Genomic DNA, 15,904 nt, shown 5'->3' with positions numbered 1-15,904 from the left:
TCATAAGCCCCCAATCAAACTCAGCTGAAAACAAAATACCAACAAGAGTATGTTAAGACTCCATAACAGTGATGGGTTGATGGCACATATCTGTAATCTAGTACTCAGATAGGGAAAGAGGAAAGTTAGGAGTTCAAGGCCAGCCTCAGCTGCATAGTGAGTTCAAGGGCAGCTGGGTCTAAATGAGACTCTATCTAAAAATCAAATCAAAACCAAGACACCCATAAAAGATCAACAGGCCTAAATAAAATACCCAAAAGACTTACTGGTCTTAGAATTCCATAATAAACTAAAGAGGTCCTCCATTTATCCCCAGTGGTGCTATTAATAGAAAATAATCACGCCTAAAACAAGGTGGATGGATGAGTAAAGCACTTGCTGTGGAACCTGCACAAATCTGGAAAGAGAAAGCCAACTGCACAAAGCAGTCATCTGATCTCAACAGGAGCACCATGGCATATGCCTGCACATATATCACACGCACACACGCACGCGCGCGCACGCGCACACACACACACACACACACACACACACGCACAGTTACTATTACACAAACGATTTATAGCAACTTTGTTACTTTCAGAGAACCTCCAGAGGCGTGAATCCAGAGTACACTGCTAAGCTCAGGTAACTCATTCACATATGGCTGACATTTCGTTCAGAGGCTATGGAAGGGATGGAGAGAAAAATAAAGGAAGTAAAAATGGAAGGGGAAAGATTGTTAATGCCCAGGAGTATGTTAATTCCTCTCACGTCTACGTAACTAACGATATTCACACAGCATGCATTTTGACAAGAAAAAAAATACTTACAGCCCACAGGGAATCTGATTTCCAAAAAGAAAGGAACAATAGCAATAATGGACTTTTCTCCCTTTCTACCATGTTTCCTTGACGGTGTAAATTCTAAGGTATAAGTCTATATGAAGAATAAAAACAAGCTTTACATGAATAATGTTACTGCATTTATTTTGCATATTTCAAGTATCAAATAGTCCTATAAAGATGTGTTTTTTTAATAAAAATAAATTACCTTTAAAATGACAATATACCTCCTACATTGACTGCTCATGAAGTCATACCTAGAGTAATCAATTTAGTCATAAAATGTAAATATCAAATTTACATTCTTCTCTACCAACAATGTTATGCTCTTATACAACATCCTGGTTTTCCTTTAGAAATAAAACTTGGTGGGTTTTGCTTTGGGTTTTACAATACAGGTTAACTATTTTCCTTTATTCCTTTTTGGAGCAGGAATTAAGCAATCTATCAGTTCTTACCTTGACAATGCCTGTATAGCTAGCTTTTGCTGTGCAGGAAGGCACCATACAGGCCGCTGAGGGCAAAAAGTCACCAACACTTTTACCCAGCTGTGGACCCTACACTGGAGCATCATTGGCAGGATCGCTATGGAGGAACCACCCACTTACTGATTGGATCTGAAGCCCTGCTCCATGGGAAGGAATTAACACTTGGTGTTTTAAAAAAAAAAAAAAAGCAAAAAATCAAAAAAAACCTGATTGAATAAATAAATAAATAAGAAGCCCATGACACAAGTGGAGAAGCTACCACTGTTTTGGTAAATGCTAGACCCATCCTCTGCCCTCTGATATTCGTGCTAATGGCCATAGGGTAGTGCTGCTCTCAGCTTAGGTCAGAAAAGCATCTCTCTCAGTGGAGGATGGTCACTGCTAAGACTTGCAACTGCTCAAAGTGCTGAGAATAAGTGAGTACTGAATATTCTGCTACAAACAGGTCAGTCTACCAACCCATCCGAGGTCCAGGGAACAGGAGCCAGAGGAAAGGGGTGGAACAGTCTTCCAGGTATGACATGGCTGTTGCACTCGAAAGCTCACTACAGCTATGATTTCTGCCTAAGACTGGGCACAGAACACTGCATCAGGGATGAAGGTTTATGCAGGCAGTCAAAGATTGCTGCGGGGAGGTCAGGACTCCGCACTCCACCCTGAGAAACTGTCGAGAGTTAATCGTGGCTGGAGGGGAGGGAAACATTTTCTTCAGTGGTGGAACCATTAGAAGGTGCAATGATCCTATAAATAGCTCTTACCAATACTTCGATGAGCAAACCTAACGAAACTGTGTTACACACACACACACACACAGACAGACAGACAGACAGACAGACAGACATGAAAGTAGAAGGTGTTTGAGAAGAGAAAAGGAATCAGTAGGAATCAGAAGTAAGGAATGATTATGCATTATATACATGTATGAAAATGTCTTCATGAGACTCATTATTATATGTAATTAATATATGCTAATAAAAGGAAAATACTGATGTATAAAATTCTCAAAGTTATAAATAATTCATATAAATATTAAAAATTAAACAAAAATAAAATATAAAAATTAAATTTAAAATCTGAATTTTTTAAAAAGTAAAAGATAATGTTCTGAGCTCTAATGGAACTCTGGAGACAGTGACAACAGGACGATTCGGTATCAACATGCAGATACATTGCTTATATCCACCTAGGACACTGACGAAAGCATCAAACAGATGGAACGTAAGCAGTGGCTCCTTCAGGTGACCATAGTAGTCTGCGATTGTCTTGAAGACATCTTTCTCAAACCCCAAGTACATAGGCTGCTTCCAATCAGAACAGTTGGGCCCTTTAAAAGAAGAAAGAGAACAATTAATGAGGCAGTTAGTTGGAAGAACCACAGTCTGACCATCTGTGTGTGTGCACAGATAGATATTCGAGAGACAAGTTTTCATATGAAAAGGGCATATACCTTTCACTCAAATTTGATTAACGTTTAACTGAATATATTATGAAATGAAGAGCACCAATGTATCTCTATTTTAAAAGAAAAATATGCTTCTTTTCAATCAAGGCAAACTCTACTCATGTAAATAATTTTCTTTCAAATAGACAAAATTTTCCTCGTCTTAATAAAGTTAATAAAATAACAATTTATTAATATGTAATAGAAGAGCTATCAAGAAATTTTTACAACTTCTTGAGTTTATTAACTATCCTATAATATCCTACAATCATACAGTTGAAAGAATCAGTTTCTCCTAACAAACTTTCAGACAAATGAAATTTTATGCTTTTTAAAAAGATAACAAGAAAGATTTTACATTCTATCTTGTCAATTTATTCTAAACTCTAACCAATCACTGTCAATTATTAAAAAAAAAAAACTGATCACACTGTAGAGCTAGAGCAACCTTGGAAGCTCTGAGCCAGCCTTGGCCTGGCCACGCCCTGTACCAACTGAGGGCAGAGGAAAGCCCCTCTAGAACCCAGGTCCCAGGAGGAATAAGATGATCCGCACAGTCTGGCAGCAAACACCCTCAGTGCGCTGCACGGTGAGCACAGGATCACACTGCCAAGCTGACAAGCCGACTGGAGGTGCTGGGGCCTTGAAGAAAACAGTGCGTCCCAAGAGGATCATAGACGAAAAGGAGTACAATTATGTGACCAGCTCCAGGCCAGCAGAGGACAAAGCCGTTAAACCCAGATAGACTGATATGCCCAAGAGGATGAACAAAGCAACAAAGATGAATTAAGGAAATTCTTCCCACAGATTTGAGGGAGCTAAGAGATTCGAGCTGTAACACAGGAAGCCACTCTGGACCATGACATTCAATCCCCTAGGACATCATGAAATGGCTCCTTACGGTGTCCCTAAAAACTCCTTTACTGGGAGCTGGAGATGGCTCAGAGGTTAAGAGAGAGTTCCCAGCACCCACATCAGATGGCTTTACAGCCATGTATAACTGATGCTCCATGGGATCCAATGCCCTCTTCTGACTTCTATGGGTGCCTCCACCCACATGCACACCCCACACACACACACATAGGTAAAAAAATAAAATCTTTAGTCGAAAACAAAACTTCTTTTACCCTTCATAGTCTGTACTCTTCTTAAAAATTAATTTTATTACTTAAAATAATGTTGTAAGCATAAACCTAGCAGCAACTGTATAAACCATGTTTGTTTACATCTTCCTCATATAGGAAGCTTAGTCAAAGGATGGTCTGATATATCTCAAAAAGCAAGACCCATTGCCAGAATTAGTACTTGGCAGGGTGAGTGAGTAATAAACAGTTATATGCCTAGGGAATATGGCATCATCTTTGTTAAAAATATGGGGGGGGGGGGAATCCCTGAAAGGAAACACGGATCTTTTCTTTCTTAATCACCTGAAGTTCTAAGGACACATTTTTCCCTTTGGTCTAGCTTTTTATAAATGTAATTCCTGACAGATTCTGGAATGAGATGCCTTGCCTATTTTATTTCAAGTTTTGATTGGCTCTTGTGATGTCTACACACAAAAAAGGCAAAAGAAATCAGTTAATCCAGTTCTGCATTATGTAACACCAATCTTCATCCTCTGAGCGTCCATGAAAGGATGCCCACAACTGAACACGCAGGCCCACATAGGCATGATCTACACTGACTGAAGACATCTTCAAAAGAGAAGGAAGAATAGCAGACTTCTAGAAAAGAAGGCACGTAGCCCCTAAGACAGCAGATAGTCACCTGTACCCTTCCAGAGGACTCAAGAGGAGACTGCACTTACTAAAGGTAAGGACAAAGAGCAGGTCATAACTGATGGACTCAAAGTAAATTTTCATACACAGGAGAATTCAGGAAAGCCTAGAAATTTTATAGAACTGTCCAACAGGCTGGCCTTGTCCTTTGGCTACCTTTTATATTTGATACATAAACAACCCTCTCTGATATGCTAACCATTTGTAAAGGTTGCTCTGAACACACGTGAGCCCACTCCTTCTCCCAACACTTTGGTCTCTAGCCCATAGCAATTATGAAGTCATAGGACATCTTTCCTTTATTCACTGGCCAGTCATGCCAACCTTACTGCAGGCATCTGTAGCATGTGTCAAGTAGGGAACTGTGTATACACTGCCCTGCATTCCCGTCTTCACCGAAAGTCACACACAACAAATGCGCCTCACAGCATTTCAGCACACGTTACAGCTTCATTCCCACTGGTAACTTCCAAGTCTTTGGTTCCCCAGGAGCTCAGAAAAAGTGTTGGAGCTTTGCCATTGTACATTTATCTCATCACTGCCACCTCTGGCCAAAGCTGTAATTTCATTTACTTTGACGAGTTGAGCAGAAAGGATAAAATGCACTTCCAGGTCAGCAAGATGGCACAGTGGATAAAGGCATTCATGGCTATGTTTGACAACCTAGGCTGGGTCCCAGAACCCAGAAGGTGAAGAAGAGACTAACTCCTCCATGTATCCTCTGGCCTCCACACACTTGCTATGGCATGGCAATAGTACACACACACACACACACACACACACACACTACACGCAATTTTAAAATCTTCAGTAAAGTACTTCCCCAAGCTAAAGTCACATTACTTACTCTACATCTCAGAGTGTCTAGTAACATCAACAAACATCAGTAACAATTTTAAGAGTTAAACCTAGAGAACTCTGAGTTGTATGCGAACCGGTATTGCTATGTGTGTTCAGAATGAGAGGGAACAACCACCCCACACAGGGCCAGTACGACAACCATATGAGACTCAATGGTTAGTTTCATTCTATAGTCAACAAAAGTGACTCAGCTTAATCAATAATTCAGTCTACTAATTCAATAACTTGCACATCTGTCTCTGCATATGCTGATCCTACACAAAAATAAGAAAGTAACCTTTTCCTGAAATAGCTGTGAGACTCCAGAGGTTCTCTAAAACCAAATATCGCCATTATTAATAAGCTAAAATAACAAGGATTCTCATTAAAACCACATACATGAGGCAGAATAGACTGTTCCTCCAGTGACAGTGCTGGCCGTCCAAACCTGATGATCTGAGTGAAGACCCTCAGAGTACACAGAATAAGAAGCGATTCCCCCAATCACCTTCCGACCACCACACAGCCACCAAGCATGCACACAACATCCACATACACACATACATATCACACACAGCAATAATAATAAAGTGTTGTTCCTTTAAATATTAGAATCCACTTTTTAGGTTACGCTTCCTGAAAATACCAAGAACATGGTAGTGTTCATTAAGCCTTTATTATACCGTTCCTTCACAGTGCTGATGACAGTCAATGAAGAGCATGCCATGTGTCTGCTAAAGAGATTTTCTATGCCTACGAACATTCCCTCGGGCCCACCCTTGGCCAGGCCTCCAGATCTTACATGCAGGTCTCTGACACTGTCTTTGTTGTCTCTCTGAATGCAGGCTCCTCTCCTTCTAAGCCATCCTGCATATCAGTCAGGCCGGTTCTTTAAAACACTCGGTTCCTCTTATAACACTGCCCTCCAAAGCCCCAAAGAGAACAGAAGTGGCCCAGCACACGAGATGTGAACACAGTAGACGCTTAACAACCCCTTTAGGAATGAAAGCCTACAGACCACCATAGGTGGCTGCTGCTCTATGGTGTACTCTGTTACTCATTTCTTTCACCCCTACGATGCGCTCCTAGCAGTGGCATGAACTTGATATATGATTACATCCATGAGACCGAAGAAGAAATAAATGTCTTTAAAACTGCAATATAAAACACTGTGACTAAGTCATGAATCTACCAGTAAAGCACAATGGTCGCCAAACGAATTCCCTGCCAGCCTCACAGGTGTCAAATCAATGTCCAGCCCACTGAGCAGGAATGTTTTCTAATTCAAGGCACTAATTTCTGTTAATTTTATAAAACTGGCAGATAATTAGTACTTACAATTTGCCAAACACTTCATAGCTGACAGGACCCAATAAGGAAGTTCTTCTGTAGAAAAAAAGGAAAATATAAAAGATATTTTATTCATCTCTTTATAACTCAATCAGATACTCTCTCTCTCTCTCTCTCTCTCTCTCTCTCTCTCTCTCTCTCTCTCTGCGCGCACTGTGCTGTCTTCCTCCCTGGACACTTGTCTCTCTATGACATTTTAATAACCCAAACACTGGGTAAAAGGCACTGATAGAAAACAGATAAATGTAGTGAGGGCGTAGACTTCACTGGGGCTTAGAAAAAGACCAAAGGGAACTAAGGGATCTGTGTGCCAATGTGAGGTCCGAGCAGCGCACAGGGCTGGTGCACTCACTTGACTTGTCATCCAGGATGACGACGCCCTGCCTGCTGACACTGTACACGTTATGGATGATGAACTTGGAGTTGACAAGTTTGGTGTTTAGGACTTCTTCCAGCGAATCCAGGCCAAGGACTTTCTGTAAACTAAAATGATAAATAATTTATTCTTAAAATAATTTTCCAAGTTTCAAAGTTTGTTTCAGTAGTGCTAAACACTGAGCAATACAAAAGGTTCTCTTCCCCCACCCCCACCATGTGTATGTGTGTGTGTGGTGTATGTTTACATGTGAGCCAGCACTCATGCATGCTCATGTCCAGGCCAGAGAAGGGTGCCTCATGTCTTCTCTGTAGCCCTCCCCCGTTTTATGAGGCAGGTCTCACTGAACTCCAAGCTCGCTGTTTTGGCTAGCTGGCCAGGGAGCTCCAGGAATCCATCTGTCTCTACCCCACAATGCTGCGGTTACAGGCACGGGCAGGCGTGTCAGTCTCTACATGGGCGCTGGAGATTTGAACCCAGGTCCCGCTGCTTTCACTGCAAGCCCTCATCTCATCACCTCAAAAGATCAATCTTTAAGGTGGACTGCCTTCATTTACTGCACCCAAACTTTCTAGACAGTGGGTTAGGAATGGAATATTTTTAAAATAACCTAGAATGTCCTTTCCAATAGCATACTTCCTTAATTATTTAATTACACAACCTGAATTCCAAGACACTAATTTTTAACTAAAATGTCTAATTTTTAACTAAAATGTCTTAAGGTCAAATTTTCCATTACATGCTTATTAAACTTAATATGTCAGTGATACTGAAAGTTTAAACCTTTAAGTCAGGAATGGTGAGACCCACATGCAATCCCAGCACCCCAAAGCCTGAACAGAATAACAGAGAATCCAAGGTACAACTTGGACTACAAAGCAACAGCATGTTTCAAGAGGCTTAAAAAAAAAATTAAAAAAGAATTCAAAGTCATATTTTAATTATTACATATCTAACAATAGAAAATTCTCAAAAATTCAGTTAAATTACATATATAAACAGCATAAGTACAGATTATGCAAAGTTGAGATTTTTAAACATAATTTCAGAAAACTAAAAATGCAGAGAGTAGGAAAGAGATAAAGTAGAAAGAAGACCCCACAATTTCCCGAATGTCAAGCATGCATACTAGGATAGCGTCATGGACTTCCAGATCTCCTCCACGTTGGCCTCGGTCAGTTGTCTTCGGTGGACGAGACGGCAAGCCGGCACCTCTCCAATAGCGATGCTGTGCCGCTTGAACCACATCTCAGAATTCTAATGTGGCAGAAGGGGGATGGGGAGGAAGGAGGGATGAAAGGGGGGCGGGATAGAAAGAATAAGAACAAATTTTTCGATAGAAAAAGTTACAATTTATGAGAAATGCTTTGAGTCACCTATTTGTAACTTTTCTGAAAATATGGTTAGAATTATGATCTAACTTTGTTTGTATGGACCACAGAGGAGGAATGAATGACTCTCAAGATCAGGTCATATTACGATGAATGGCAAAAGAGCTAAGGCAATAAGTACGGCACTAAACCACTGCTGTTTCCTGTGGGAGCTCCAGCTAACTTGTGAAAGAAATTTTTATAAATTCAAAATTAAGTGCAAAAATTCTTGTCTTGTTTTACATTGTCCCAACTGAGTAATCATTTATATATTGTCTAGAAGATATATATATATATACATATATATATATATATATATATCTTCTAGAATTCTCTTTTATAAGCAAATATCAATTACATATAATATTGAAAAGCAACCCAATCCTAAGCAACTGCTAAGGGCAGAAAAGCAAGCAGCCTGCAAGGATGGTTGAGGATGGTAAGACCCAGCAAGCGACACCCTGCTGGAGACAGGCGATGGCTCAGAAAGCTCAGGCTGCCCCAGCCACACAGCCCTCCACACCCGTGTTCCCAGCAGTTCATGCCCCAGTCTGTCTATTAGACACAAGTCAAACTTTTTTGTTCAATCACAGGGAAGAATTTTGACCTGTGAGAGGAAAAATTTGTAGAAAACATTCACAATGGGTTTCTAGAATATATTTTTATAAACATACTGCTACAAAAAAAAATCTTACTAATTTGGAAAAAAAGTAAAAAAGTTATTTTTTGGGTTTTTTGTTGTTGTTGTTGTTGTTGTTTTTAAAGGAGAGAGAGTGGGGTAGGTGGGGTGTTCAGGTGCCCATGGAAGCCAGCAGCACTGGATTTATGACGGCTGCTGCCAATAAACATGGGTGCTGGGAATCAAACTTGTGATTCCCTCTGCAAGATCAGGAAGTGCTCTTAACAGAGTTGCTACGCTGTCTCTCCAGCCCTTGCCTTTAGTTGGAAAGAATAACCAAATTACAATGAAATTCAAAAGCCAGATGAATGTGTGAATTTTTAAATGTCTAAACCAAGTGTTTAGGCTTGAAGGTAGACAGACTATTACATTTTCCCTGCAAACCCATTTCCAAAGGCACCCTAAAAAGTACTCCTGAATACATACATGTTTATCTGTGTAATATCTGCAAAGGCAGTGTTTGGGACATGATATGTTGAAAAGCTGGAAAAACATACCTAGCAATAAAGGGTTGAACAAATAAAATATATCACCTTATATTAGGCATGACGCAGGCACTAACGTGAAAAATGGGTATACCGTGCTATTCCACATGAAGAACATGAGGTACAACATGACCCAGAGTGACCTCATGGTGTTAAAACACACATGGAACAATGAGTACAGAATAAAAATGCTAGTGGGAGTAATTCTCCGTAGGTATCACAGGTAATTCCTTTCTCTGAAATAAATGAATCACAGCAGCTATACTTGACCGCTGCTGAGAATCTTCTTGCAGAACCCTGCTCTTTGCATTTTACAGGGGTAAACTCAGCTGACTCTCACAGTGTCCTCCCTCACAGGAGACAAGCATCCAAGTTCACTGGTCAGAACTCTTCCACAGAAGCACATGAGCCAACAGAGAAAAACAGGCTCAAACACCCATTACACAGCTGAGACCTGAAAGCAGCAGCCTGGCTCCAGACCCAGAGCGCACAGCAAATAATTGTTTACTGTGTTTCGTTATTGTATTTTATTGTGTATATTGATTAGACAAGGGACAGGACAGGACAAAGAGGGACTGGGATATAGTTTGGAGACAGATACCTGCCTGGCATAAACAAGTCACCGACTTGGATTCTTAGCATTGTCTCCCCTCCCACAGCAACCACCACCACCCCCAAAAAGAAAAAGATCTGACAACGGTTTCTCTCTGTAAGTCCAGACTGGCCTGGAACTCAGTAGGTAGCCTACATTGGCTTTAGCTCAAGATCTTGCCTAAGCTTCAGGCGTGCACCGCCACATCTACCCTCAAACTCTTTAAGAAAGGTAAGTCATTTATTTACTGGTTAACCTCATTCTAAAATTGTGTCATGGTTCCCTGAGTCAAAAAAAGAAAGAAAGAAAGAAAGAAAGAAAGAAAGAAAGAAAGAAAGAAAGAAAGAAAGAGAAAAAGAAAGAGAAAAAGAAAGAGAAAAAGAAAGAGAAAAAGAAAAAAAAAACGAGATCCTACTCTACCAGTCTTTGTTTGGCCAGTGCCCAGGAGGCAGAGGGCAAGCTGTAATGGAACCCATAACAAGCTTACAGCCTTGCATGTCATGTCAGGGGGAGGAACCAGAAAAGACAGAGCAGAACATATCAGAAGAGAAGTATGGATGCATGCAGATGGCTGGAGAAGGAAGGAATGGCTTGGGAGTTCAGAGAAGTGGACAGCTCTGGGGTGCTGGCACACTTCGGGGCTCCCGGCAGCATTTCAGCTGAGCACAGCAGGCACGTCACTGGTGCAGGACTCTGAACAGGGCTGACACAGGCCAGTAAACTCTGGACTTCCCCGGGGCACAGAGGAGAAAGGGGAAGTCACGTTGATGGTGTCTATAAAACAAGGTCTTCTGAGCGACAGTCCTCATTAGAGGGTTCTATTAGGTGTTTAAACAAACAACTGAAGAAGGGACCCAGTTGCTTGGAGTTTCCGTATGAACTAACTAGTCTCGACCAGGAGCTAACAGCTGTGGACAGTCCTCAGGGAGCTAGCACCCCAGTCTCCATTCCGCTGTCTAGCACTTTGTCTTCTGCTTTACTCTCCTCTCTCTAGACTGTGCGGGCCAAGACCGTGTCACACGGCACTGACTCTATAAGCGTCGCACACTTTGTCACGCGCGGATGCACTCAATAAATTTTTTTGAATAAGTAAACAAGGGACTTCCAAATACTGTCTTCCCTCTAAGTTCTGGGGTCACTGTCTCCATCCACCTGCTAGGCACTCCCATTTCCCATAAACCACCAGTATTGTCAAATTCATACCAAAGCCATCACCACCCTTGACAAGTCTGCAAACCCCTGTGGGGTCCCCGCTTCTGTCACTGCTGTCATCTTCTGCCTTGATCATCTTTGATAAGCCTAAGCTCCTTAATTATCCTCCCCAACTGAGACATCACAGAATTTCATTGTGGGGGAAGCTGTTTTTTCTTTTAATTGGGTTGTCTAAAAATGGCTTCATCACATCTTTACAAACAAAACTGTCTGGATGTCTAGTCTTATAAGACCTGATTAACCTAAATCAATAAGGTCAGTAAATTTCTTCCATAACTGACGTATCAAAGATTCTCTGTATTTTATATTTTAGCATCATCTCAATCTTGGCAGTCTTGTTACCACAAAGGATATTTTAAGAAAAAAGTATGGGGGGGGGAGGCTGTGTGTTTCACGATGTGCTGTCTTTAGAGACCGAAAGAAGCCATGTTTGTTCATATGCTGTGCTGGGAATGGGGGTCACTCCATAAAACAGCCTCCCGGCTCACGCTCCTGAGACAATTAAGGCAGCCTTCAGGAGAAGACAGGAAAGGAAGTTAACAGAATCTGCTCTGACTGAACATAGAAAGCAGGCACCACAACACTCTATCAAATGTCAAGAGTGAGAACCAGGTGAGAGACGCTGTGAACCGGCCTCAGCCTGGCAGGTGGGGAGTTATTTCACAGCGCCTCCCAAACAGTTCAAAAACGATCCCGGAGAGCGCACTAGACACGCCTGCAGCTCACTAGGTGATCCCTCCTGGATTGAGCCCATCATTTTAAAAAAAAAAATCATGACTATTGTTTTAATTAATTTATTCATTGACAGTTCACACATGTATGTAATACATTGTGGTCACACCCATTCCTCGCCCCTTCTTGTCTCCTCCTCACCCCTTCCCCCACCAGGTCCCCATCTCCCTTTCATCTCTTTATTTTGTTGTTTGTTTTTGCTGTGTGACTCGCTGGGTTTACCCAAGGCCAGCTGTGTGGGCATGGGTGGGGAGTTATCCACCAGAGTGGATATATCACCAATGGCAACACCATGGACCCAGTGACTTCCTCTTCCCAGCAGCCAGGGACTGCAGTACTGCGCCCACTGCCTTTACCACAGCGCTTACCATCACAATCGGCCTCACAGGAATGTTCTCTTGTGAAGTGCCTGGTGGGGGATCATTCCATTCTGGAAACTTGATGACCTCCCTTTGATGCAGGGGCTTCTTTGGATATGGCTTCAGCGGTGAGGATGGAGGAAACCTAAATCCAAGAAGAAATGCTTTATTACTGCAGACAGTAGGAGACAGGTAGTTCAGCACTCAGGAAAGTGATGAGCCCGTTCTTCATTAAATTATCAAACATGTAATAGCATTATCAACAATAACTTTTAAGATATTCATTCATTATGCCCACCAAATAATATTATAGAGAAAAGGGTATAAAATATGAGACATTTTATAGTAAGCCTTGTTTGAACCTGTGGCACTGTGCACACTACACAGTCCTCTGCCACCCTTAGCTCGCCATAAATCAATCTCACCGAGACAGGGACTCAGAAGTTTGCTGGGCTGGACAGGACTTGCTACAGGGTCCGGACAGACCCACCATCTACAGTCCCCCAGCCTCCACCTCTGGAAAGCAGGGATCACAGCGTAGACAGCTGTGGCTGGCTTCTCACTTGATTTTTCTTTCCCTTTATCTTTAAGATGAGGTCTCACTCCGGTACTCAGGCTTGAACCCCTGACCTAAGCAACCCCTCTGTTTATGCTGCCAGAAACTCAACATCAATTGTGTGTCACCCCACCAGTTCTAAAGGTGTTCATAATGGGATGGGAGGCCTTTGGTTTCACCCAGCTTGAAATCTTCTTTGCTTCCTGGCTCTATTGCTAAATTCTACAGATGGAGAAATCCTCAGTGGCCGTGGCTGAGGGGCAGCGCACTGACCTGACATTCACTGACTCCTTTGCTGGCAGTGCTGGGTCTCACACAGCAGGTAGGCACTCCCCCACCCAGCTAGGCCCAGCCCAGGGTGTGCTTTTATAACTACTTCTCAGAAAGACTAACTCCTCTTCCCTGGAATATCCAACAAGTCACGCAGGGATTGAAATCCATCTTCAGGGAGGTAGAAAACGGTCTGGAATCTTTCTGCTTTCTCCACATGGCCCCTCTTCCTGGATCCCCTTCTTAGCAGGGCCATTCTACCTCAAAGAAACAACTCTCTCCCGAAAATGGATTATACCACACCAATAAAGAACTTATGCTAAATATGTGGGTTTTTTTCTCCTAAGACGTTCCTCTATAAATTTTTTAGAACAGGATACAGTGAAATATATCAGTAGGATGGATGTGTGGCTCAAGGGCAGAGTTCTTGTCCAGCATGTGGGAAGCTTTGGCGTCTGGGATGTTCAATCCCAGCACTGCAATAAAGGCAGGGAAACACTGGACCAGTCGTGAGTTTTTGAGCTGTGAGCGTCTCATTCTAAGGCGCATACTGAATCAAAGAGTTCTAAAAGTGCCAACATCTTCAAAGAACACTTCGCTCACGGTGAGTCAGGAGACATGACGGCAACAAGAGCGCTACAGGAACCCCTTCACGACAGTCACGGGAGACTTCAAAAGAGCAGGGAGGAGAGAAAAGCTCGGCTCCACATCCTCTGAAAAGAACATCCAATAACCACACTGCACTTTAAGTCAGTCTGAGTCAGAAGAAAACCACGAGGTCTGGGAATCATCAGTTCAGTTATATTAACTGAAACCCCCACCAATGGATTTATGTAGCAACCATATTAAAGTACTGACAGAATCCCAAATATAAAATAAATGAAAACATCAAGCCAGTCAAGGACACTTGAGCCTTCTCAGATGGGTTAAGGCCTTCTCAGATGGGTGGTGGTAGTGCACACCTTTAATCCCAGCACTCAGAAAACAGAGGCAGGTGGATCTCTGTGAGTTCAAGGTCAGCCTGGACTTCAGCCTTCCACTGTGCTGAAATGACAGACGCACCACACCCAGGTCCACTCTGACTCCTTCAAACCAACAGTCACAACAAAGCCTCTTTCCAACCCGGGCTTATCATGTGGGCATGCGCCCTCCCACAGACTCACCTGCGTACAGAGCCCCAGTTCAAGAGTTTAGACTTGGCCTCTCACACACTGCCTGTGCGTCCTTTGGAAGGGAAAACCTCATTAAGTAGTAACTTAGTGATGTGCCGGACAATCTATACACTCCCCTTCTGCTTTGGAAACTTTATCCTTGTATCTCCACTGAGAAAGAAATATCTTCCAAATGGCAAAGTAGAATTTTTTTTTATGTGCAGACTATCTCCTCACCCTACCAGGTGATGAGATCTTTGCCACCAGTGACACCTGCAGCTAGGTATCCCATTTCCGACATCAGTCTGGCGACCTAGCCCGAGAGAGTTAAAAAATGTACAAGGGCTCCCTCTGGTGGTAACTACTGGAGGTAACTTCTGGAGACAAGACGTTACCAGTTTAATCCTAGCATTTGACTCCTGCGGTCTGGGACTAGACACCCTGTGAGCTGATCTGCTTCAAACTTCACTGGGATGAAATAGATATATTTCCCAAACAGGAAAACATTTTTTAAAAAAGCTCCACAACTAACTGGCTCAAAGCACAACACATCTTAAAGATTTATAAGCTCCTCAGTAGGTCTGTTGCGTATGCCCTCAGGAGTCGGAGGCCAGCCTGGGAGACACAGCCCAAAGCCTATCTCAAAAACAAGCACCGCAAGTGGACAGCAGCTCGCAATTTGTACAGAGAAGAAATGACCATGGAGTGTCCACCTCCCCGCCCCAACGCTCAAGGAGCATGGCAAATGAAGGGAACAAAGATTCTAAGGGCCGAAAGTGAGGAAGGGCTGTTCACAAGATCAAACCAGCATGAAAGGGGGAGGAGCTCACAAGGCCCCACCCCTAGGTGGCCCCACCCCTAGCTGAAAGCTATGGGCAGCTGAAGGTGGCAGGCAGGGAAGGAGTCCATTTCCTTCAGGGTTGTAAGCCTCTCCTCTCATGGGCTGCCCAGGCTCTGGAGGCTGGTCCTGTAATACACCTAAAACACCAACTGGACTCAATGAGTTGCTGCTTTTTTTTTTAAAGGAAGAGAATATTAAGTTTAGAGAGGACAGGTGGCGTGGGAAGTGGATATGATGGAAAAACTTTGTTTGCACTTGTGAAATTCTTAAAGAATTGATAAATAAAATTCAACTTAAAAATAAAAACTAAGTAAATAAACACAATTTTTGAAAAGAAAAAAATTGCAGGTCCTTTATAAAATGTTATTGAAAGGCATTAAAGAAAAAGTGAACTGAGGAATACCTCAGTGAGAAGGATTCAAGGCAATAAAATATGACAGCGATATCACATTGCAGAGTTCAGGGGGTGAACACCTTTGGACTGTCACTGTCTTTGGAGTGAGGCAGTCTGCTGTAGGAATGTGGTCTCACTTTTCCTACATGGACCACAGTGGCCTTGT

The 15,904-nt window shown here is 42.5% G+C and overlaps 1 protein-coding gene across 1 annotated transcript in view; it reads right to left on the bottom strand.

Annotated features, from left to right (window-relative positions):
- Depdc1b (DEP domain containing 1B) overlaps positions 1-15,904 on the bottom strand; it is a 60,009-nt gene that overhangs the window by 15,649 nt on the left and 28,456 nt on the right. The window contains exons 3-7 of the mRNA XM_048442990.3: positions 12,536-12,671; positions 8,227-8,354; positions 7,074-7,204; positions 6,710-6,757; positions 2,496-2,636 (exon numbers count right to left, since the gene is read on the bottom strand). Coding sequence (XP_048298947.3) covers positions 2,496-2,636; positions 6,710-6,757; positions 7,074-7,204; positions 8,227-8,354; positions 12,536-12,671 — 584 coding nt within the window. The remainder of the gene's footprint in view (positions 1-2,495; positions 2,637-6,709; positions 6,758-7,073; positions 7,205-8,226; positions 8,355-12,535; positions 12,672-15,904) is intronic.

The sequence above is a fragment of the Myodes glareolus genome, chromosome 15, assembly GCF_982192425.1.
Source record: "Myodes glareolus chromosome 15, mMyoGla1.1, whole genome shotgun sequence".
Lineage (NCBI taxonomy): Eukaryota > Metazoa > Chordata > Mammalia > Rodentia > Cricetidae > Myodes > Myodes glareolus.
The sequence above is the reverse complement of the archived record's forward strand: the minus strand, read 5'-3'. Positions and strand labels throughout refer to the sequence as shown.